This window comes from Galeopterus variegatus, unplaced genomic scaffold, assembly GCF_000696425.1.
Source record: "Galeopterus variegatus unplaced genomic scaffold, G_variegatus-3.0.2 Scaffold3568, whole genome shotgun sequence".
NCBI classification, from domain to species: Eukaryota; Metazoa; Chordata; class Mammalia; order Dermoptera; family Cynocephalidae; genus Galeopterus; species Galeopterus variegatus.
In genome coordinates, this window is record NW_007729679.1 from 167158 (window position 1) to 192024 (window position 24867).

The 24867-nt window shown below is 37.6% G+C and overlaps 1 protein-coding gene across 1 annotated transcript in view; it reads right to left on the minus strand.

Annotated features, from left to right (window-relative positions):
- Positions 1-5805: 5805 nt before the first annotated feature.
- The window catches only part of EPSTI1 (epithelial stromal interaction 1 (breast)), a 46154-nt gene continuing 27092 nt past the window's right edge, over positions 5806-24867 (minus strand). Inside the window, exons 4-6 of the mRNA XM_008585434.1 lie at positions 18386-18459; positions 13213-13312; positions 5806-5814 (exon numbers count right to left, since the gene is read on the minus strand). Coding sequence (XP_008583656.1) covers positions 5806-5814; positions 13213-13312; positions 18386-18459 — 183 coding nt within the window. The remainder of the gene's footprint in view (positions 5815-13212; positions 13313-18385; positions 18460-24867) is intronic.

Below are 24867 nucleotides of genomic sequence, written 5' to 3' on the forward strand. Positions count from 1 at the left end.
ATTTTTTTTTAAATGGTCATACAACGTTTGGTTGGATCTTAGGTTTTTTGTTTATTCTTGATGTGTAGGAATGAAGTTAGTTTTTATATACTGATTCTATATCCACCCACGTTATTACTCTAATAATTTGAATATAAATTCTTTTGAATTTTCTATGTAGATAATTATATCATCTGTGATTTATAAATGCTTTTTTCCTAATCCTTACATCTGTTTTAGAGGAAATGCTTCTGACATATTTTTATTATTGTCATAGAGTTTTGATCCTTTTATTAGGCAAAGAGATTTCCTTTCCACTCCTAGTTTACTAGAAGTTTTTACCACAGAGTTAAAATTTATATATTCTTAGTTTTAAGTTGTATATATTTATGGAATACATGTTTTGATATATGTATACAATATGGAATGACAATTGACATATCCAATTAATATATCCATTACCTCACATACTTATCTGTTTTTGTGTGTTAAGAACAATTGAATCTACTCTTTTAGCAATTCTCATATATACAGCACATTATTATTAACTATAGTAACCATACTGTACAGTACATCTCCAGAACTTATTCACAGAAGGATTTTAAGCAGAGGAATGATGCAAAAATTCTCAAGTAAAAATGGGGTTACCGTGGTTACTATTTGTAAAACACTGGGGGAAGTCTAAATGAATAAAGGGAGCTTGATTATAAGGTCATTCAAGTAACCCAGGGCACATAGAATGATAGCCGGCTGTCAAGCAGAGTCCTGTGGATTATAAGTAGTAAAAAAAATTCATTAGCTAAAAAATAAAATGATGGCTGGGGAGGTGACAAAAAAATAGGAAATAGAAATAAGCCAACTATCCACTTATTGACATTAATCTTACTAGCTGAACAAATGAAATAAAATAAAATAAAATCATAAAAGAGGAGGAAAAAAGATACATAACTGTCATACTATAGTTTTTTTCTGCTGTAGGGATTTACATAAATGGAATCATATAGTAGGTAGCCTTTTGTGTCTTTTTCATTCACTTAATGTTTTCAAAATCCATCCATGTTGTTGTGTGTATCTCTAGTTCATTTCTTACTTCTGATAAATATTTTCCTGTATGGGATACACTACAAGTTATTACAATATATGACTTTTTGTATCTAGCTTCTCTCTCTCTCCTTTGTATAGATGAAGAACCAAAAGAATTAAAATTGAAGCTTGGAAAACGGATTCAGGATCAAAATGGGATAGAGGCAGTATATGTTAGGGTCTGGGCAGCCGCCAAAAAAGGGCTATATTGTGGCCAGAGTGGGCTGTCAGGACTTTAAAATTGGGGCATAAACTGAGTTGGAATGAGGGGCCAGATAATCTGTATAAACTAGCGCTGCAGGGTAGGCTACTAAGTTAAGGGACCAGGGTGAGGTCTCCACATTTCCCTGGGAAGGAATAGTCTTCTTTATTTTTTTAAGATGACTGGTAAGGGGATCTTAACCTTTGGCTTGGTGTTGTCAGCACCTCGCTCACCCAGTGAGCAAACCGGCCATCCCTATAGGGGATCCGAACCCGTGGCCTTGGTGTTATCAGCACCGCACTCTCCTGAGTGAGCCACAGGCCAGCTCGGAAGGAATAGTCTTGATGCCACCCTCAGGTAATGGTTATGGTCGAGCTTTTTGTTGAACAGGCTCACATTTTGCTTTCTTGAGCTTTGTTCTGTGTTTCTTGAACGAAGCCTTTAGGAAGGTCCTCTGAGCCTGACATCTTCTCATCTAGATGTGTTTCCACATTTTCTCTGTATCTGTTGAGACGATCATATGGGGTTTCTCCTATAATTTATAAAGTGAATTTTCTCAATAGTTTCTATTTTGTTTATGATAAGCCAAACTTGCATTTCTGGGATAAATCCAATTTGATCAGGATATATTATGTTTTTTAAAAAAAATTCATTATTGAATCGGTCAAAATTTTGTGATTTTTTTGAATATGTGTTTATGAATCAGGGTGAGTCTATAATTTTATTTTCTGCATAGTTTTATATTTTAATTCAAAGTTACATTTACCTGCATAATCAATTTTGGAGAATTCTTCCTCCTTTTTCATTTATCAGGAAAATTTTCTAGACATTTGAAATAACTTTTCCTTGAAAGTTTAATAGAACATTCCTGTAATATGTCTAAACCTGGTTTTTATTTTATGGAATGACAGTAACAAATTGATCTAGGTAGTGTTTGCATCACTTTGCATTTCCACCAATAATGTATAAAATACCTGTTTCCCCACAGGTTTGCCAACAGAGTACACTGTCAATCTTTTGGTTTTTTGCTGAATAATAAATGAGAAGTGGTATTTTAGTTTAGTTCTTAGTTTTTATTTCTTTTGTTATGATAAATTCATTGAAATTAACTTCAAAGATTATATATTTTTATTCCTAGAAGTTCTATTTTGTTCTATCTCAAGTCTTGGTTATCCTTGTCTCTTGTTTTTTGCTCATTATTTTAAATCCAATTTTTATTTCAGCAAATGTTTTATACATAGCTATTTAAAATTTAGTATGTAATCATTTTAATAAAACAAATAGCTTGGCACAAAATCTCTTTGTTGTATTCATGATGTTTGGTCACAACCACTGTTTCCTTGCGTGTGCAGTAATTTCCAGGCACTGTTTTATGCTTGGGATGTATCAGTAAACAAAACAATCAACGGGTTCTGCCCTAATGGAATATGAAACGTAGGGAGAGACTAAGAATGACAGTCAACAAAACGTGAGTAAATTATGTTAGAAAAGTATGCTAGCAATTGAATAGTACTATGGAAAAAGGAAGTGGAGCCCAGAAAGGGGATTACAAGACCCAGGGGTGAGGACAGGTGGCACCTTAAATTGGATGGCCGAGGTAACCTCACTGAGGCAGTGGAATTCAAGGAAGCACTTGAAAGAAAACAAACTGTATGGATATTTTAGAGAAGAGCATAGAGAGAGAAACCTGTATAAAGGCCCTAAGGTGACACAGCCAGTGCCTAAAGTTTCCAACGAACAGCAAGAAGCCAATGCAGCTAGAGAGGAAGGAGGACAGTGGTGGGAGAGAGCCAGAAGGTAATGGGTTTACATGACTCTGGCTTTTACTCCAAGTGAGCTGGGAAGTGCTGGGAGCCATCAGAGGGCTTGGAGCAGAGAAATGGCGGGATCTGATCTCTGTCACTCTCCTCCTGAGAACAGACTCTATGTTGATAAGTGTGGAAGTAAGGAAATGACCTAGGAGACTATAACAAGAATCTTGATGCATATTGATAGAAGCTGGAAGCAGGACAATGGTGGTGAAGGGGGTGAAAAGCTTTTGGATTGGATATATTTGGAAGAAAGAGTCACAAAGATTTGCTGATGGATCATCCGTGGGAGATGTGAGAGAGGGGTTGTACAATTATGGAAATGGAAAGGTGCGGATAGAACATCGGGGTAAAGGGAATCAAAAGTTAAGTTTTAGACATGTTAAGGTTGAAATGTTTATTACATATCCTAGGAGAGATGTTGGGTAGACAACTTGATGTGCAAGTCTGGAGTTTGGAGGAAGAGGTCTAGGCTGGGAATAGAAATTTGGGACTAATAAGCATGTATTTAATTTCATGAGTGTCACACTTCTCTCTGTGTAACAGAGATGAAAAAAGGATTACTCAAAGCACCATGAATGCAATGAGAAGCCCGAAGGGACGACACCTCAGCAACTCCTCTGTTAGAAGGAGAAAACTGGGTACAGCCCTGATTCAAAGTTAGCNGATACTGTGATTATCTGAGTAACACCTGAAAAATTACCCATTACTTTTCTTTTTATTACTCATCTGTATTGTCTAAAGTTTCTATTACCGAACACATTACTTTTGTAACAACTTGTTTTTTCTTGTTTTTATTTTTCCAGAAAAAGAAAGCACTTTGAAAACACAGAAATGGTGACTGGAACTTTGAGATTTCCTATCCAGAATTACCTACAAGTCAAGTTTTATTCCAATTTATTCAACAGGGCAGATTAAACATGAAAGCAAAATGGTATGCTCCTTTAGGCAGCAACTCTTGCTGCTTTCCTGGGTACTTTGACCTATATAGAAAATTGTTCAAAGATGTTTACAACCACATACATATTCTAGAAAATTTCAGCCTTGAAGTCACACTTCTCCATACCTGCACAACTTTTTAAAGTGAAACCAGACACCCGAACAAAATCTTTGTTTGCGAGTGCAGGATACAATTTCCCCAAGAGCCCCAAAAGTAAGAAAGCCTTCCTTTCCCCCATGTCAACTCCTGATCACACACTGGAAGATGCAGCAAGTGAGGAATACCAAGCCAAGACACAAACACTGGGACACGACCATAGGGTAGGCAGGCCGGCAGGTGTATGGCTCAAATGGCTGTGATCCACAGCAGTAAAATACCTGCGATAGCCTCACATTCACAACCAGTTTGGCAGAGTTTCCAACACAGGCTGGGGGATTTAGTTTTCCCCATATAAGGCAATGACAAGGATTTCAAATGGACCAAACATTTTATGTTAGTGTCAATGGCATTAACACAGCTTCAACTGGCAGAGGAGAGGAAATCAGGAATACCTGCATTATTTACTCCAGAGAAACTGCCCGAGCACCATCTATCCTCAGCTCCCTGCTCCCCTCCTGGTGAGGCCCTTTCTGCAGAGTACCCTTGCCCAGCTCTGTGAGCCCCCCAGTCATGTGTCTTGGCCCAATAACTTCAAATCCCAATGTTTCTCTGAATGTAGAGATTTGGAAAGTTAATTTTAATAGAATAGTTGATCACAAAGCAGATCTCTTAATGCTGGAAAGTATTATTAGTTGTCCGGTTGCAAAAATGATTTGCTCCTCCAACCTTTATTCTAAGATTGAATGTGATGCTTTCCCTATATAATGGGTGGGTGGTGGGGGGAGCTGGATTACATTGCATGGAAAATCAATACTCTTGCACTCTAGGGTCTATGAACTGGTTCAAGGTCACAGAAGTTGAATAAGAAAGCCTATTGAATTAGCAATAGGAAAATACGCAAAGAAAAGGCAAGTTTCCAAAACATTTACAAACCACATATCGTGTCCACATTTCTGTCTAGTTGGTTTTTACAGAAACATTGGCCTTACTGGAAATAAAACTATCCCACTTTGAAAATCAGGGGAACAGTATTAGTAAGTCAAGACTAAAGCAAGATCCAATCGTGAGTACATATCTATAGACTGTAAAGAATATTAAAATGAGATGTCTCAAGAGAGTAAAAACCCAAGACCTTTTCATTAAAAATTAAAACAACCCATTTATATAGAAGTAGTTCAAAGTTTATTTATAAATTTGTTTTAAAAAGTATAAGTGATTTATTTTTTCTTTTGTTCATATTTATAACCCAGCTTAAAAAAGTAAGGATTAAAATCTAAAAAGACCCCAAAGCTTCCCCAAACCTGACCTGAGAATTCTATAAGAATTAGTCCCTTAGAGAGACAAGCCTGCAGCACCCATAGCTCTCACTAACCTTAAATGGTCAAGTGATTCCCTCTTTTTCTATCTTACTAACATTGCTGTGATTATACTTCCAATAAGAGGCCAAACCAATTAGAAAAACAGAGTAACATCACACTGGCAGTAGAGATTAAGGATGAGTCCAGTCATCAGCTCCTGCAAACACGTGTACATGATAGGCAGGAACTGGTCATCCCTGATTGTTCAGTCAGGTGTGTGGGCAGTTATTTAAAGTCAAGGTAAAAATAGTGGGGCAGAACAAAATCACATAAAGCAAAGCATCTCAGGAGGTTTTCAAGGTCAGCTGGTGAAGGCCAGATGGAAGTAAATATTTCTCATATATCCTGGAAGAAAAAAAAAAAAAAATTACCACAAGCAGCAAAGTAAAATCCAAAGCCTTTGTAGTTCAAAATGAAATTTCTTCAAAGAAACTCTTATTGCATCAAGCTAAAATGACCATTCTTTAATGATTCTAAAGTACCAGTGAAATGATTTAATTTTCAAATCACATTGCCTTTGATTCACAAAATAGTCTCTGTCCAGAATATAAAGTGTCAAGTGACATCTGATTGTCTGTGTTCTTAGAGACAGGCTGACATAGGTCACAAATGACTAATTTTCAAATCACATTGCCTTTGATTCACAAAATAGTCTCTGTCCAGAATATAAAGTGTCGAGTGACATCTGATTGGCTGTGTTCTTAGAGACAGGCTGACATAGGTCACAAATGACAGTGGTCACAGTGTTGTCACCCACCCCCATAGTTCTGGCAAGAACAGGATGAACACAATTTGGAGCAGAGGAATTTAAATGGAAATGTACCAAGTGCAGCTGCCCTGGATTACACAGCAGGAAGGTGACTTCTAGGGGGTCCCTGAGGTAGGAAGAAAGACTAATGAGTCCCCGCCCCCACTACGTGCAAAGAATCAAGAAATCTCCATCAAGCCTTCCACAATGCTGGGCCAAGCTACATTTGGGACACAGACTACCAGTGTTTTTTTGTTTGTTTTCTTTCTAAACACTCTAGGAAACTAAAATCTCAGGTTGACTCACAGGCTATGGCAAATGCTTCACTGCCCTTGAAGACATAGGATTTGTTCTTCCACAGCATCCCAAAATGTCTCACCTTCTGGTATCAGAGAAAATGTCACTTAAAGTGGTTTTTTAAGTGTCCCACCCTACTTCCTTCATGACAATAGGGGACTCTAGAAGAGCAAAATGCATTTTTAAAATATAAAATCATTTCAAATTATTGAAAAGTAAATATGAGGACATATTAAGTAATATGAGAAGACTGTGATTTAAAATAAAAGTGGTTAAAAAAAATAATGATCCAGTTTGTCTATGCAACATACATTTATTAGGGGCCTACTGCTTAAGGGTCTATGTGGCATTTCGAGAAACAACTGTTTCTTTCCATGGCTTTCATCATAGTTGTATCATGTTTTTTGCCTTCCTCCTTTTCTTCTCCGTGTTCAGCTTTTTCTGGTTCCAGTATTTTCTCCAAGCCCCATCTGTGAGTTGGAGCGTAGCTCTCTTCTCTCATTCGTTGGGGAAGCTCAGTCCTCATCTATCAACTTCTAAACAAATGACACATTCTTAATATATTCTTTATACTAACTTTCCACTTGTTATTGACAAAACATGTCCTAAATAAAAGTTTAGTTTATAGCTTCTCTTCTGACTTTTGTATATCTTTTGATGAACAGATGTTTTAAATTTTAATGTGGATAGATTTATAATTTCTTTTTGGTTTATACTTTGGGTCTTAAAATCCTTCCCTAGCTCAATTTTATAAATAGCTTCTTTGTTTCTTTCTAAAATTCAAACAGTCTATTTATAAACTTTAATACGCTTGGAATAGATTTTTTGTGAGTGGTGTTAAGAAGGGACCTAATTTCATGTGGGCACTCAATTGTCCCAACAGCATTTCTTGAAAGGTCCATTTTCCCCCAGCAATGTGCTCCGCCTCTTCTGTCATACATCAAAATTCCAGAAATGGTTGGTTCTGCTGGTGTCAACTGCATACCAGGTTGGATAATTAAGTCCCCATATGTACTTCTTTATCTGTAGAAGTGAATTTGCTATTCTTGGTTCCTTGTTTTGATTACAATTTAAGTAAATCTATAGATTGAGAGTCTACCCCTATCCATTAACAAGGTATAACTCATTATTTATTTATTCCTTAATGTATTTCTACAAAATTTAAAAAAAATTTTTTTTTTAAATGGTCATACAACGTTTGGTTGGATCTTAGGTTAACAAGGTATAACTCATTATTTATTTATTCCTTAATGTATTTCTACAAAATTTAAAAAAAAATTTTTTTTTAAATGGTCATACAACGTTTGGTTGGATCTTAGGTTTTTTGTTTATTCTTGATGTGTAGGAATGAAGTTAGTTTTTATATACTGATTCTATATCCACCCACGTTATTACTCTAATAATTTGAATATAAATTCTTTTGAATTTTCTATGTAGATAATTATATCATCTGTGATTTATAAATGCTTTTTTCCTAATCCTTACATCTGTTTTAGAGGAAATGCTTCTGACATATTTTTATTATTGTCATAGAGTTTTGATCCTTTTATTAGGCAAAGAGATTTCCTTTCCACTCCTAGTTTACTAGAAGTTTTTACCACAGAGTTAAAATTTATATATTCTTAGTTTTAAGTTGTATATATTTATGGAATACATGTTTTGATATATGTATACAATATGGAATGACAATTGACATATCCAATTAATATATCCATTACCTCACATACTTATCTGTTTTTGTGTGTTAAGAACAATTGAATCTACTCTTTTAGCAATTCTCATATATACAGCACATTATTATTAACTATAGTAACCATACTGTACAGTACATCTCCAGAACTTATTCACAGAAGGATTTTAAGCAGAGGAATGATGCAAAAATTCTCAAGTAAAAATGGGGTTACCGTGGTTACTATTTGTAAAACACTGGGGGAAGTCTAAATGAATAAAGGGAGCTTGATTATAAGGTCATTCAAGTAACCCAGGGCACATAGAATGATAGCCGGCTGTCAAGCAGAGTCCTGTGGATTATAAGTAGTAAAAAAAATTCATTAGCTAAAAAATAAAATGATGGCTGGGGAGGTGACAAAAAAATAGGAAATAGAAATAAGCCAACTATCCACTTATTGACATTAATCTTACTAGCTGAACAAATGAAATAAAATAAAATAAAATCATAAAAGAGGAGGAAAAAAGATACATAACTGTCATACTATAGTTTTTTTCTGCTGTAGGGATTTACATAAATGGAATCATATAGTAGGTAGCCTTTTGTGTCTTTTTCATTCACTTAATGTTTTCAAAATCCATCCATGTTGTTGTGTGTATCTCTAGTTCATTTCTTACTTCTGATAAATATTTTCCTGTATGGGATACACTACAAGTTATTACAATATATGACTTTTTGTATCTAGCTTCTCTCTCTCTCCTTTGTATAGATGAAGAACCAAAAGAATTAAAATTGAAGCTTGGAAAACGGATTCAGGATCAAAATGGGATAGAGGCAGTATATGTTAGGGTCTGGGCAGCCACCAAAAAAGGGCTATATTGTGGCCAGAGTGGGCTGTCAGGACTTTAAAATTGGGGCATAAACTGAGTTGGAATGAGGGGCCAGATAATCTGTATAAACTAGCGCTGCAGGGTAGGCTACTAAGTTAAGGGACCAGGGTGAGGTCTCCACATTTCCCTGGGAAGGAATAGTCTTCTTTATTTTTTTAAGATGACTGGTAAGGGGATCTTAAGAAACCTGTATAAAGGCCCTAAGGTGACACAGCCAGTGCCTAAAGTTTCCAACGAACAGCAAGAAGCCAATGCAGCTAGAGAGGAAGGAGGACAGTGGTGGGAGAGAGCCAGAAGGTAATGGGTTTACATGACTCTGGCTTTTACTCCAAGTGAGCTGGGAAGTGCTGGGAGCCATCAGAGGGCTTGGAGCAGAGAAATGGCGGGATCTGATCTCTGTCACTCTCCTCCTGAGAACAGACTCTATGTTGATAAGTGTGGAAGCAAGGAAATGACCTAGGAGACTATAACAAGAATCTTGATGCATATTGATAGAGGCTGGAAGCAGGACAATGGTGGTGAAGGGGGTGAGAAGCTTTTGGATTGGATATATTTGGAAGAAAGAGTCACAAAGATTTGCTGATGGATCATCCGTGGGAGATGTGAGAGAGGGGTTGTACAATTATGGAAATGGAAAGGTGCGGATAGAACATCGGGGTAAAGGGAATCAAAAGTTAAGTTTTAGACATGTTAAGGTTGAAATGTTTATTACATATCCTAGGAGAGATGTTGGGTAGACAACTTGATGTGCAAGTCTGGAGTTTGGAGGAAGAGGTCTAGGCTGGGAATAGAAATTTGGGACTAATAAGCATGTATTTAATTTCATGAGTGTCACACTTCTCTCTGTGTAACAGAGATGAAAAAAGGATTACTCAAAGCACCATGAATGCAATGAGAAACCCGAAGGGACGACACCTCAGCAACTCTTCTGTTAGAAGGAGAAAACTGGGTACAGCCCTGATTCAAAGTTAGCTTCTGCTTTTTATTGTAAAGACAAGGCAGTTTCACAAGAAAAATCAGTTGATTCAATCATTACCAAAGGACACAAAGACATGGGCAGTGTTATGAAAGTTGTCTATGGCTAAGTGTAGCTTAAACAATGGAAACTAGTACATCAGTAAAATTAACATTCCAAAGTACAATTTGTGAAAAGCTAAGTTGGTCAATCTGCAATCATTGTCTAAAATATAACCTCTCCTTAAATGATATAAGCAAAAGTTGCATTCTTATGATAAAATCTAAGTATAATTATCTCTAAAGTTTCCACCAACAGACAGCTTGCCCCTAGCAAACATTTTTTCACATCTTCCCCTTAGGCAATTCTTAAAATCTCTTAACAGGATTGGTATGACAACCACCTGTTAGCTCTAAAATCATTAAAGCATACAATCCCATACCTAAGCAGTGATTAGAGTTGATTAGATGGGCTGTTACCATGATATCTGTAGACTGTTGTCCCCTAAACCGAGGACTTTTGTCCCATACATGTATTTATCTTAAAACCCTATTCTAAAAATCAAATGAGAATCAACATTATTTAATTAGAATTGATTAAATGGGCTGTTGCCACACTATCTGTAGACTGTGTCTCCTAAGCTGAGGACTTCTGTCCCATAAATGCATTTATCTAAAAACCCTATTCGAAAAATCAAATAAGAATCAAGGTTTCTAACCCTCTACACATTAGGACAAATGAGGCCACCAAGGTATTAAGTGAACACAAAGTTCAGAAAGTAATCAGGCAGGTGTGGGGGATTCAGCAAAGGAAAGTGAAAAGGAGTGTCTACTGAGACATGTGGAAACCCAGGGGAGTAGAGTGTCCCCGAAGCCAAGTAAAGAAACAGCCTCAGAGGGAGTGATTCACCAGGAAAAATGATGCTGATAGGTACAAAGATAAAGATTTAAAAATAACTATTGGATTTTGCAATATGGACACTGTTAGTGACCATCAAAAGAGTTTTTTTTTTTTTTTTTTTTGGATTGGTAGAGTCTAAAACCTGATTAGATTGGGTTTAAGAAAAAATAGGAAGAGAGAAGTTAGAGACAGCAAGGTTAGACATTTCAAAGTTTTACTCTATAGTGGAACAAAAAAACAGGTCAGTAGAAGAGAGAAAAGGGGTGTCAATAGAATTTGTATTTATTTATGTCTTATGCTGATGGGAATTTTCTAGTTGAGATGGAACATTTGGCGATTCAGTAGAGGGGGGAGAATTCTTAGAACAAAATGACCCAGTAGGTAGAAGAGAGAGAATCTCGTCCATAAAGAAAAGCACACAGAGCAGCACAGATGTCTGCAGGTAAGGAGAGGTGGGGTGGGAGCCCGCAGAGGGTCTCACCTTTCTATCACTGCTTCTTTCCGGTAAGGGAAGTGCCCATGACCGCTTTGGACTTGGACGTGCCCATCCTATTAAGGGAACTTCACCCAATCATCCTGTTACATTGCCCGCAGAGGGTCTCACCTTTCTATCACTGCTTCTTTCCGGTAAGGGAAGTGCCCATGACCACTTTGGACTTGGACGTGCCCATCCTATTCAGGGAACTTCACCCAATCATCCTGTTACATCGTGAGAAAACAATAGTCTTCTCTTTTACCTGTGAGGAGTCTAAGCAGGTATTTGTAGCTCCCCTAAGACCTAACAATAGGAATTGGGGAGCCAGACTGCCAAGTCCTCACTGCCTTAGGCCCATGTGGTGTTCATTTACACTCTCCCATCATCTTCCCCTCAATCCCAGGTATTTTTCTAGGTATTTTCTAAATTTTAGGAGTCGTTAAGAAAGGGAGAAATGACAAATGAGCAGCGAGTTTCCAAGTCCTGACTAAAATCTGAATTCCAAATGTGTTTCACAGCTAAGTTATAGGAACTTGGATAATGTCTTCAACTCACAATGCCCCATATTTCACATGACTCCTACGCACACATTCTTATGAATAAATCAATAATGTGTCTATTGTATCACACAATGCAAAGATACTGTATTTGGAGTCCTTTCTCTCTTCCATGTTGTCCCTATTCTGAATGCCATAATGAAGCAAATGAGCATATATTATGAATAAATAGACACATCCAGGATGCATTTTCTGCAAATATGCTGATGTTCAGTTATCATGTGTATACATTTGTAAAATCCATATATCAATTTTAACTATTAGGTGCCTTTCAAGGAAACATGCATATAAGATTTCTAACAGACTGACTTCTCAAACCACTATTTTGTCTCTCGAGTATTTATTTAAGGATAATCTTCTCTAGAGTTTCCCAGTCAGCAAGCACTTGATTATTTTATTGTATTTTACCAGTTTAAAGATTTTTATCTGCTCAATAAATATGAGGGTACCTCAAAAAGTTTGTGGAAAAATTTGTATTATCTTTTATATTGTGTATATATGTAAGGGTACTTCAAAAAGTTCACAGAAAAATAGATTTATATATATGTATGTGCATGCATTTGAGGGTACATATGCTCTTGGGCTTCAATTAAACTGTAAAACCTACAGTTATTAGTTTTGATTCCGTACATATTGCAAACCTCCCAATCACATACATTTCAAAGCTTTGGTGCTGGTTCAATAATATACTGTGTGCACAAAACACATTAAACACGTATTACAACAGAGTGGCAAGGTTTTCTTCACAGAAATATGTGAAAATATTTTATTTTTTTAAATGCCTTTTGCTGTAGGGTTTTAAAAAATCATTTTGTAGACAAAAATTAAATATTAGTTTCTCTGATGTGCTAGTTTCACAGTAAGAATAAATTACTAGAGAATACTTACTACTTTTATATCCATATTTCACTTAAAATCTTCCTGAAAAAAAAAATGTTCATTTGTTTTTGTTGGAGGTCTGGGTAAGGGATGATTAAAAGCCTTCCAGTCCAAGCAATCATGCTGAGAACAAAGGGCAGGTGCCACTGTTTATATGACTGACCAGAGCTGAAATCAGGACTTTCTCCCTGTCTCAGAAGCTATTGTGGAATTTACAGTAATCACCCTGACTGACTGCCCATCACACAGCTGAACAGCATACCAAGAAAATAATATCTGGAGAGAAGGCCATGACATATTTTTTAAAATTTCATTGTTTTTATTCTTCAACTTTGAAAGATGATTTTTTTTTAAGAGAAAAGAAAAAACTCACCCAGCTGTTACCGCTATTCATATTCCAATAGCCTCCAGACTGCTCGAGGCCACCTGGTTGACTTCTGCCTTGGAGTCGGTCCAGAAAAGCATTATTTACCCTTTAAAACAATGAAAAATGTGTGTAAGTAGAGAGCTTGCTGCAGGGCTAAGAGATTTTTGAGAACCTGATGTGCTGTATGAACGGACTGTGGGGTTTGCTCCCACCCTTTGGCTTAGAAATCTGCAGAAACTTCTTTTCACATTACCATATGTCATGCTGTAAACAGCCCTTTTCTGGAGCTGGTGCCAGTCAGTCTTGGCTCAGGCCAAAGGGGCACAAATGTCTGACTTACGAGTTTCACACACACATCTTCTACCAGTTCAGCAAGAGCCTTGGTCACCCAAGGAACTGCACCCCTCTGGGCCACGCCAGGCATGAGCTCCAGAGGCTGAGGGAAGATGGAAGCCTTAGCAAGAACCAAAAAATAAGAGCCACCAAAAATAGCTCTGGGGCAAAAATTTTTGCAAGACAGACATCTTTCCCATATACTCTGTACCCCACTGACATTCTTGCTTAGGGAAACTCCTTAAGTGATAAAAAGGAAAATGGGAAGAGAGTATGGGAAAAGGAAAAAATTAGGAGAAGTTGAAGCTTTCAAAAAAAGAAATGAGTGCATCTTCTTCTGATGTTCTATTATACTTGCAGCAACCAATTAAGTTCAACACATAGGAGGTAAAGCTATAAAGAAAGGCAAGAGAGTGATAGTCATAAAGGTTAGGATAAGGGTGACCTGTAGGGGGATGGTTATATTCTGTATCTAGAGCTGGCGACCTGTGTTCACTTTATAATCAATTACTCTAAGTATTTGTTTTATGGACTTTTCTGTATCATATTATAATTTTTAAATTAAAAAAATGAAAGGCCACATCATGCTCTGCATTGCCCAAATATGGCTGAGCAGAATCAGGGACTTGGAGGCTGGAGAAATACCTGTGATATCAACAGATTATTAAGGAACAGCATCAATAAGACAATAAGCACCTTAGAAGGAGAAACACAGCACTTGACACACAGCAGCCACTCAATACATGTTTATGGAAGGAAAGGAAGGCAGGGACCAGTCATATTAGCCTCCTTTTCAGTCATGAAGATTGACAGACTATGGTCACGGTAGGTGGCTACCAGTCAAGGACTGTTGGAGATTTGGGAACTTTGAGGAAATGGCTGGGTGGCAAGTCAAAGGTAAAGGTTGTCTGTGCTTGCTTGGTGCTAGCTAAGATGCCAACCTCATGTTAACTCAGTTTGAGCTCTGGGTTACTGAGTAGCTGTTTCAAAGCTTTAAGTCCCATTAGGCAGTGGTCACATCCCAGCTATTATAAAGCTTTTTTCCCTCTTCTCATAAAATCTAGCCAAGTGCCATATTCGGTTAGCCTGGCTCACTGCAGAGCTCCATGTTTAAGCTACCTTTTATAATCTCCCAGCATGCAGATTGAACAGTATCTTATTAAGCTGGGGACTTGAATATTAAGGAAGAGAAAACTGAGCCCGATTCTCCCTAAATACTACAACCAATGAGTATTCTGGACTGCCCGTACGCTTGGGGCTGTTTTTATCTAGTCTTTTTGTCAGTAACAAAGCATCCCCCACCACATCCAGACCACTAGAGGTCTTGCCCGCTGTGCTGTACCTGCTAAACACATCCCGAACTCACCCATTTCTTTCTGTGGACACCATTCTGGTTCAAATCACCAACATGTCTCACTTTCCTGCTGCTTTCACTCCCGCCCTCTGCAATCCATCTTCCACACAACCTTACTAAATTATAAAAGAGATCTTGCCTTCTTTTTGCTTACAACCCTCCCATAACTTCCCATTGGTCTTAGAATAAAATCACTGGCTTACAAAATCTTGTATTATCTTGCTCCTACCGACCTATTCCAACTCATCGAGCATTATTCTCCACCTCGCCCACTATACTCCAGGCATCTGGGACTCAAGTCCAGGTTTATGCCCACTCTAGAGCCCTTGCACCTGCTCCTCCCTGATAATAGGGGGCCACCCAAGTCCATGTTACTGCCCCCAGTCTTTAGGTGGCTGGCTCTTCCTTGTCCTTTGAGGTCATCTCTTCAGTGAGGCCTTTCTTAGTCATCTGTCACCTGCAATTTCTCCCTTAACTTCTCCCTGTGATATGATCCTTACACTATGTATCACTATCTGAAATAATCTTGCTGTCCAATTATAGACTTCTGTTTCTCTCTCCCGGATTGTAATTTCTATGTGATCAGAGACCTTTTCTGCCTTGTTTACTTACCCCAATTCCCAGTGCCTAGAACAAAGCCTTCACAGAGTGCACCCTGATAATGTATTTATTCAATTAATGAATCTTCCAGGTACATGGTTCCCACCTCTGCCCACTGCTGTGACAGCAGGTGCATCATGAAAATGATGGGGGTGAGTGCAGACTGCAAAGCAGCTCACTGTCAATCACTCTCAGTTCACACAAGCACTGTGAAGACTGACAGCTTGTGAATACACAAGGTCACACAATTCACTTCTGAGCATCAGTTACCAGGAGGACATCAGAGTGGCTGAGTTCTCCTTAATGCTCTAGGAGTGCCCACAAGTGACCCATGTCCACTGCAATATGGGTCAGCAAGAGATAATGGGTGGTAAAGAGATTGTTTCTCTCAATTCCTATCATGAATCCAAAGGCGGGGGCGGGGCGGGTAGCCAGTTTAAATTTGGGTGGCTAGTTTTAGAAAGTACATGTACTTTATTGCTGTCAAACTTGTGTTTGGGTTTTTTTTTTCTGAGGGATAATGGGTTAATTTGGATAAAAAACGTTATTCAGAGATGGCTCAAGTTTCAATAAATCAATTCATTTCATTTCAGTTTTCACCTTGTGGTCCAGATCCTTTCAAGTCCTTGGCCCCAGGCTCTGTCTTTCTCTCTGGAGGTTCTACTTGTCTTCTCTCAAATAGTTACACTGGGTCAGGTTCAGGTGCACTCAAGCTCATTATCAGAGTCATTGAAAAGCTTGTGAGAAATACCGCAAGCTTTCTATTACATAACTCAGGGTTGAGTTTTCTGCTATGTGAACTTCTAAGCAGTAGGAAGCATGTTGCCTTTTTGACTGTATTAAATTATACCCCTGGAGAAAACCTAACTTATGTCCCCTACACACATACAATATAAGTTGTGTTGTTGCCCTAAGGATGAATGTGGCTATTTTATTCATTAATAGTGTATTGATGAATATGCTAATTATCCCAATTTCATCACCACATATTGTTCACAGGTATTGATATTCAACTCTGTATCCTACAAATATATATAATCAATTATGTTTCAATTCTTATATATATACACATACACACACACCAACAAAACTACTCTCCCAAGGAAAATATTGTCACCATTTGTATATCATGTAACCTTCAAGTATGTGCTATTTTTTGTCCCTGTATCTAACTCAAATCAGGTACTGGATTGTTTTTTTTTAATGGTTTGCTTTTTAAACTTGAAATCTCAGAAACAGTGTAATGCAATTACTGCTGTTCTACCTCCCCAGAGAGTTCTCTGTGCAAAGTCTTGGGAATCAATAAAGATGAAAGAAAAAAAAAAAAAGGTTACTGAGTATTCTTATATGATGATATGAGAAACTTGCTGTAAACATTAAGAACAATATATATGTAATCTCTTTTAAAAAGTTAAGAACATAAAATGTACATGTAAAGACTTAATCAGTTATTTAAAAATCTGATTACTGTGTATCATCCAGAGAAATTTCCTCACAGGTTTAATTTGGAACTACATTTAACTAGAAGCAATAGAAAGAGAAAATAAGATGTAGATAGTGAACAGCCCTGCCCATGTTTAGGTATTCAGCGGTGTGGAAATAAAGAATCAGGACCAAGATTCCTGTAACAAAAAAGTAATCCTTTTTGCCCTAATTAAATAACTTGTGTTTTTATTGGGTGCCCACTGAAGATGAATTTCTTACCAATGGGGCCTATTAATGAGAAACTACTATCTTTTAGATACTACAGCTTTTATTTAAAGATAGTAGTTTTTTAGAAACTACTATCTTTTAGATACTACAATCCAATTAATCCTCAGAAATCCAGAGAAATAACCATTTATGACTAGTAACCAGTGTTATATAAATACAAAATCAAGCAGTACTTTTTGTTGTTTTTTGTTTTTTTTAAAAAAAGAAAGCCTTTAAAAAAGAAAATGAAAAAAAATAAAGGACTAAACTAATTTATGGCCTACTTTATAATAAATAGGTAGCGGTAACCCCTTCCCTACTACGTTACCTAACGAAATAGCCTAACCAATGTATCAGAGTTTTGATGTTTTCATAAATCAGAGAAAAACATAAATTCACATTTGACATCACTACTCTTTTGACTGGACTATGGAGGCTGCTTAGCCCAGTCACAGGAACATGAGTAAACACCTATAGTTAGCGGGACTGTCAGAACTGCAAGCTTCCACTGAACACTTTAAAGTCTCTCATTCACAAAATAAAACCACCACAACTTAAACATACACTTTAGTGATAGTAGGAAAGTGAAATACATAAGAGAAGCCACTCACTTTCAAAAGAAGAATTTGCTCCTTTAAATCATGAAAGCCCTTAAATTCTCCTAAGACACTCAAGCACTCCCCCAATGAACTCAAGTAACCCAAGTGCACCGCCTCCCAACAAATCCTTGCATATTAATGACAGACAACAGAGTGGATGTTAACACTGTCCCAGCATCAACCCGATATTTTACTGGGTACTCTGAAGTCTGATATTAGGAATAAGATGAAGAGTACTTACACTATTAGAAATTAGTTAATGGTCTATTTTAAGATTTTTTTTTCCTAATGTATTAGTTGATATAAAATAACTTTAATGAGTTTTTGTCTGAGCTTTCATACTTATGTATTCATGTATGGCTATCTCACCATCTATACTAATTCAATTATTCTATGGTGGTCTACAAATGGTGAAGCATTATCTCAAAGGATTATGATGCTTTGTCTCATGGGAGGCAAATTAAATGTAATCTAAATAAACACACAGCTCGATAGCATAGACCAAATTTAATATTTTACTGTAGTATTTTCCTAAAACACTGAAAAAACTTTATAGGTGATTGATTTAACCCAGGATGCTTATTTTATTAGCCAGTTATACCTCCTGTGTTCAGTTTGGTGGATTTGGGCTCTTTCTTCCTCTTGCTGCTGTCGCTTAAGTTCCAGTAATTCACTCTAGGAACAATAAACGTATAAAAATATAGTTTCAATGAACACAGTTGTACAGAAGACACCAAATCAATTACATATTTAACCTTAGCTGGTGCAATATTTCATATTTGAAACTTTTACTTAAGTATTATTTGGATGTAAAATTACTTTCTTACGTAAGTGCGTGGCGAAAATAATTATGGCTTAGTCAAAGAGAATGGTTCTGTAAGTGTAAAATTGTTAGATTAAAAAGTCAATGTGGGGCCAGCCCGGTGGCGCACTGCTACAGTGCGCCGCTTGGGAGTACGGCGGCGCTCCCGCCAAGGGTTCAGATCGCACGTACAGACCAGCCGCTCACTGGCTGAGCGAGGTGCGGGTGCAACACCGAGGGTTGCGATCCCGTTGCCGGTCCCAGTCCGGTACGGGTGCGACACTGAGGGTTGCGATCCATTGCCGGTCACGAAAAAAAAGACAAAAAAGGAAAAAAAAAAAGTCAATGTGTATGATCAAGATATTAGACCAATAGGTACAGCATACACAGAGGAAAATACAATGTGTATCAAACTCATCTGTGGCTTACAAAGAAAAACAAATGAAATTTGTTTAGGAATATGACACAGTACTCTCTCAGTATTTATCATTGTTTTCCTAGTAAATTCATTGTAACTAACAAATTAATATTGGACTCAATTTTGTAGTGCAATTCTGTTAGTAAAACATTCTCCGTCTGGGAGAATAAGCACTCATCTACTAATGATTAGTTACATCTAATACCAGTAGAACTATGGGCTTCCTAGAGGGGATTCTTTGCTTCAAATAGATCACATTAGTATAACTAAGTCTCTAGCTTTCAACATTCTGATTATGTTCTTAGAAGAGGCAACTTAACTTCCAGACTCAGTTATAATAACTGACTACACAGTATTATACCAAAGAACTAGGTCCCAAGATTTCTCTAATACCCAACTGCCTACCTTGAGGCAGACTGAGTTTTAATCCCATTTCAAAGACAGAAAAAAGGCAGGGGGAAGAAAATTACTAGGCCTGATTTATAAATCGGTGTCTGAGTCAGAGGGATTTTCTGGTAGAAAAAATACTGTTACTTCTTAATGAAAACTTACCAATGAATGGTGACTGGTTTTTAACCCCCAAACTTCCTTGATGAAAAGTATAAAATAAATTCAAAGTTCAGATTGACATTTTTAAAACTTTATTCAAAGGCCACCTGATATTCCACAGTCTCCCAAATAAAAAGACTGGTTACTTATAATGTGATATTCCAAACATATAGTTCATCAATTCCTAAAGCACATTATTTAATTCTTAAACAGCACCAACAAGAGAAAATGAAACTTTTCAAAATAATCGAATAATATTCATTCATTTAACAAGCCTTTATTAAGCACCTAGATGCCCAGCCTTGTGCTAGTCTCACTTTTCTACAATGTCATAAAGTCTTTTATTTCCTTTTAATTTTTATTACTATAATACATGTATATAGTTTTTAAAGTTTGCCAATATCAGGACTACTTAATACTACCAAGACTTACACTAAAGTAAAAGCAGCTCCTGTCTTCTCCCTCACCTCCACAATCGCTTTCAATTCCTGTATATGGTTTCATCTGTCAATTACCCCCTTCTTAATAGCATGCATATTCTTCTATTTCTTAATTTTTTAAAAAAATTTTGTATTATCTTTTACTTCCTACTGTGGAAAAAGATTTATGTCTCTATTACCACCTCCACCCCGACTTCTCACGGAACACACCCATCCTCATCCTTACGCTGTTCCTTTTTGGTAACATTCATTGTGGTAAGGAAAAGGATCTAGGGGTCTTACAGCTCATTTAGGCTTCCAATTCATCCTACTGTTTTCAACCCTAGTCTTCAGAGGTACCAGGTGCCTCTAATTCCTGAACCTTAATCGCCTTGTGTCTTACAGCTTCTTGCAAATGAGTTCTGGCTTTTCCTGCTCCACTAAGTCAGTTACCACTGATCATCTACTTTGCATCTTCAGAAATTTTGCTGTTATCTCTTCTTTGCTACGGTCTCCTGGCCTTGTTCTTTTGTTTTTGTTGGCTTATGCCTTTAAAAAATAATCCTATAGTGTCATTTTTAGTGAGATATGGAGAAAGAGGGACTGGTCATAAGGAAATAAGATGTTTTTAAAATGCGATGTTTAACCAGAAGAAAAAAAAAATTTTTAAGGCTAGTCAAGAGAAGCAGTGGGTATGGAAAAGAAAGAAAGAAATCTGTAACTAGTTGTGATCAATTAGTTGTAAACACTGCTGCACTCAGACTGGCCAACATTTTCAAATAAAAATTTTACCAGAATTCTGTTACTTGACCCTTGCAACAATTCTCGAAGGCAGGCAAATAAAGTATTATTTGATGAATGAATGACTATTATGTTCGTTTTACTGAGGAGGAAACAAAGGATCAAACACATAGTTTAAGTGACTTGTCAAAAGCTAAATGGCTCATTTTTGGCAAAATAAAGACTAGGGTTTATGATTTCTTGTATCTAATCTTCTGCAGGATACACCCAAAATAAATAGCTAAGGTTAACTTCTCAGCAGTTCCTGATACTGAAGTAAAAATAGCCACAATGCAGAATTACAGGAGCCATTCACACTCAAAAGTTTTAACAGAACATATCTAACCTAAGCTCCAATCTAAATCCCTCTCATTAAAGTATACAAATTCTTCTCACATGAAGGAAGTCACTTCTCCAAAAAGCAACTTCTGGCATACAGTCCATTCTTAGTTTAATACAGTGAACTCTGAACAATAAACTCTCATTAGTTCTGAAATATGACACAAACACAGAAAACTATGAAACACATATACTATGTATACGTGCATATTATTACATACTACTTTAAAACAATTTTGAAGGTAATTTTTCAGACTTGGCAAAATGATTATGAAGTTTATCTGGAAAAAATAAACACGCAATTATAGCCATGAAAAATCCTGAAAAAGAAACAAGAAAAAACCAGCTCCACCAAATATTAAAACATATCATGAAACTATAGTAATTAAAACAATTTGATTGAGTCCAGGAAAGCACAATACACATGGAGACATAGCTTAACGTAAAGTGGGTGGGCTAAACCAACGCAGGAGAGACAGTCCAATGAATGATGATGGACCAGCCAACTACAGTGAGAGAAAAAGCAAAACTAGATCCTTTGATTTTGATACAAAAGTTAATTTTAAAGAGGTGTAAGATTTGAACCAAAGATGGAACCACAGAAGTTTTCAAAAGAGGCATAGGCAAATTTATTCATAAACTTGGACTGAGGAAGGTCTAGAAATCCTAAAAGGAAAAAGATTGATACATTTGACTATATAAGAATGCAAAGATTTCATTTGGAAAAAATACCATCGGCAAAATCAAAAAAACAAACTGTTAAATATTTATGACACACATAGGCCCATTCAATTTTCTTTCGTTCATTCATTAAACAAATATCTGAGTGCTTGCGAGGAACCAGGCTTGGATCTACGTGACAGGGTTACAAAGGTGAACAAGACAGATGAGATCCTCGCTCCTTAGAGTTTATATACTAGACAAAGAAAATCCATAAGCAAGTGAGAAAAATATCCAATTGTAATCCTGTGCAGAGGATTAAAACACACTGATGAGAGACTCCATGGCTCAGTGACTATTTTAGATTGAGGCTCAGGGAAGGCCTGAGAAAGTGCCTAAAGACCTCATATAAACCATTAAGGAAAAACAAACAAACAAACAGAAAAAGGGCAAAAAGGATAGGAACAGGCAGTTTGCAGATAAACTAGATTGCCCGTAAATTCAAAATGGTCATCATCTTCACTCAATCAAACAAAAATCAAAACAATGAGATAAAATTTTTCTATCATACTGGCAAAAATCAGCAAAGTCTGACAGAATCAGGTACATTCAAACTTTGATGGAATGTCTAAATTAGTGAAAACTAATTTAGTTTTTGGAGGACAATTTAGCAATAGCCATCAAGACATAAAATGTACACATCCTTTGCAGACAAAGATATACAAAGATATGTGCAAAGATATACATATAGATAGTCACAGTTGTATTATTGAAACTATAAAACTTCAGGGAAAATCTTAATACCAACCAATAAGGAATTGACACAATAAATTAGAGCATCCACACAATGGAATACTATGAAACAGTTACAGAGAGCAAGATAGATCTGATGTGAGGTTGGAGGCAGCCTATGAAGAGATCTTTAAGATACATAAAGTGATTAAAAGATGGGTTTAGAGGAGTTTTCCTGGGACCCTTCCATATAAATTTTTAAAAATACATAGATCCATTTTAACTTTTATATGCTGGAATATATCATATTAAAAACATTTTTATGGAAAAATACACAAGAAAATGTTAACTGTAATTATCCCTGGGTAGGAGCTTGGAGGGTGGATGGACAGAGGAAGGAAGCTTTAATATCATATATACTCTTTGTTCTTTAACTTTTGAACCATGTGTATATTACCTCCTCGTATCATCAACAGGAATTTACTGTCAGTGTGAGAGACCATTTCTGTTTCCTTATGCTTTCCTTTCTTTAAAAATACCAATAAACACATTTTTTATATTTAGAGATGCAAAAGAGGAAAACACTATATTATGAAGCTAAGAACTGTTCAGGAGGAAGAAAAGAGGAAGGGAAGAGCATACATCATTGAATTACAGAGGCAAGGATAGAGAGACGAGATAAAAACCAGGAGGGAGAATGGGATGGGGAGCGGATGAGGCTTGGCCATGCAGGAACGCTGCTCCAGATGGCCGAAGGGGCGGTGCTGGCACGGGCACACTCAGCATTACTATCCCATAACTAGCAAAGCACATTTACTAGGAAGAGGCTGGTTTTTCTTTGGTACCAAGAAAGATGATTTTAACTAATTAATTTGTTCAGCTGAACTGACAGCCACTGCAGATGTGTCTGCATGCCTTATAAGTATATTCTTGGTTCATTTATTGGGATCTCATGCACAAGTGCAGTATCTAGTCGGAAAAATACAAAATAAGTTATTCTTGTTCCAAGGACCGAGCTTGGGATACTAAGAGAATCAATATGCCCTCAGCAGAAGGGGCATAACATATAACATCTGAGACATGTCCCTCTCAACACATAGCTACTCAGCACCATTTTCCAGACTCCTGAATTCATGCTGAAGGTACAGATACAAGACTCAGCTCCACCTTGAAGGAAATCACGGTGTAATGAGGGAGACAGACCCAGAAACAACCCGGTCCAGAGCAAAAAGAAATGCATTGCTAAACTCAAGTTCAAGCAACATGACACAGGAATGCAAAGGAAGGGTGCAAACAAGAGAGATGGGTGTCCGACAGTTTGTGTCCACAAGAGCTCTCTGAGGAGAGAGCATGACTTATCACTACACTACATAATTCCCTACATTCACGCAGATCTCCATACGAAGAGGGTATTTCAGTGAAACAAAATACCATCTTGGTGATGCCGAGAGCAGAACTTCCTGTTGTTGGCCAAGTGGTGCATGATAAATGAAGGCAACACGGCAAACAGGGTTGCTGCCTGTGCCCGCCCGGCCTGCGCTGTGCTCGCCGGGGGATGGCTGCTCAGCTGGGGAGCCTCAGGGTGGCACCAACGATCTTTGCTTGGAGGCCAAGCTAATAGCAAAAGTAGAGGGATGGTCATTTCCAGCTAGAGGTTGTAGAGATCAGTCTCTGGGCTCCAATTTACTCGTGGTGCCCTGTTCTACCGAAGAGTACATTACACAACAGACAGGTGTGTGCAAGGCTGGAAGCTTGAGAAACCTGATGAGGTTGGAGTGAAAGGCCTGCTCCAAAGCAGTGCTTCAGTGTAGTAATTGAAGATGAAGACGGGTCACTTGAAAGTCACGTCTGAGTCCCAGTGGGGTGTGTTCTGACATGGTTCAGTGTGACTGCTTCATGTAAACATGAAAGTGTCATTGCCCAGCAGGACAAATTTCTCCCAGGAGAGGATGTTCTCTCAACTCAGCAGAAAGAAGAGGAGAGTGGAAGCAGGAGAAAGTTCATGAACCCCTTCCTCTGAATGTTTAATCAGGAAGAGCTTTTAGGGGAGGGAGGACACTTTAAAGAAGTCCTGGTTCTGACGCTTCCCACAGGAAGGACAAAGCCAGCATTGGCTTTCAAGAATGGGGAGAAAAGGGCCGGCCCAGTGGCGCACTGGATAAGTGCGCCGCTTGGGAAGCGCGGCGGCGCTCCCGCCTGAGGGTTCGGATCCCACATACAGACCGGTTCCCGCTCACTGGCTGAGCGAGGCGCGGGAGCGACACCGAGGGTTGCAATCCCGTTGCTGGTTCCCGGTCCAGTGCGGGGGCAACACTGAGGGTTGCGATCCGTTGCCGGACACAGAAAAAGACAAAAGACAAAAGACAAAAAAAAAAAAAAAAAAA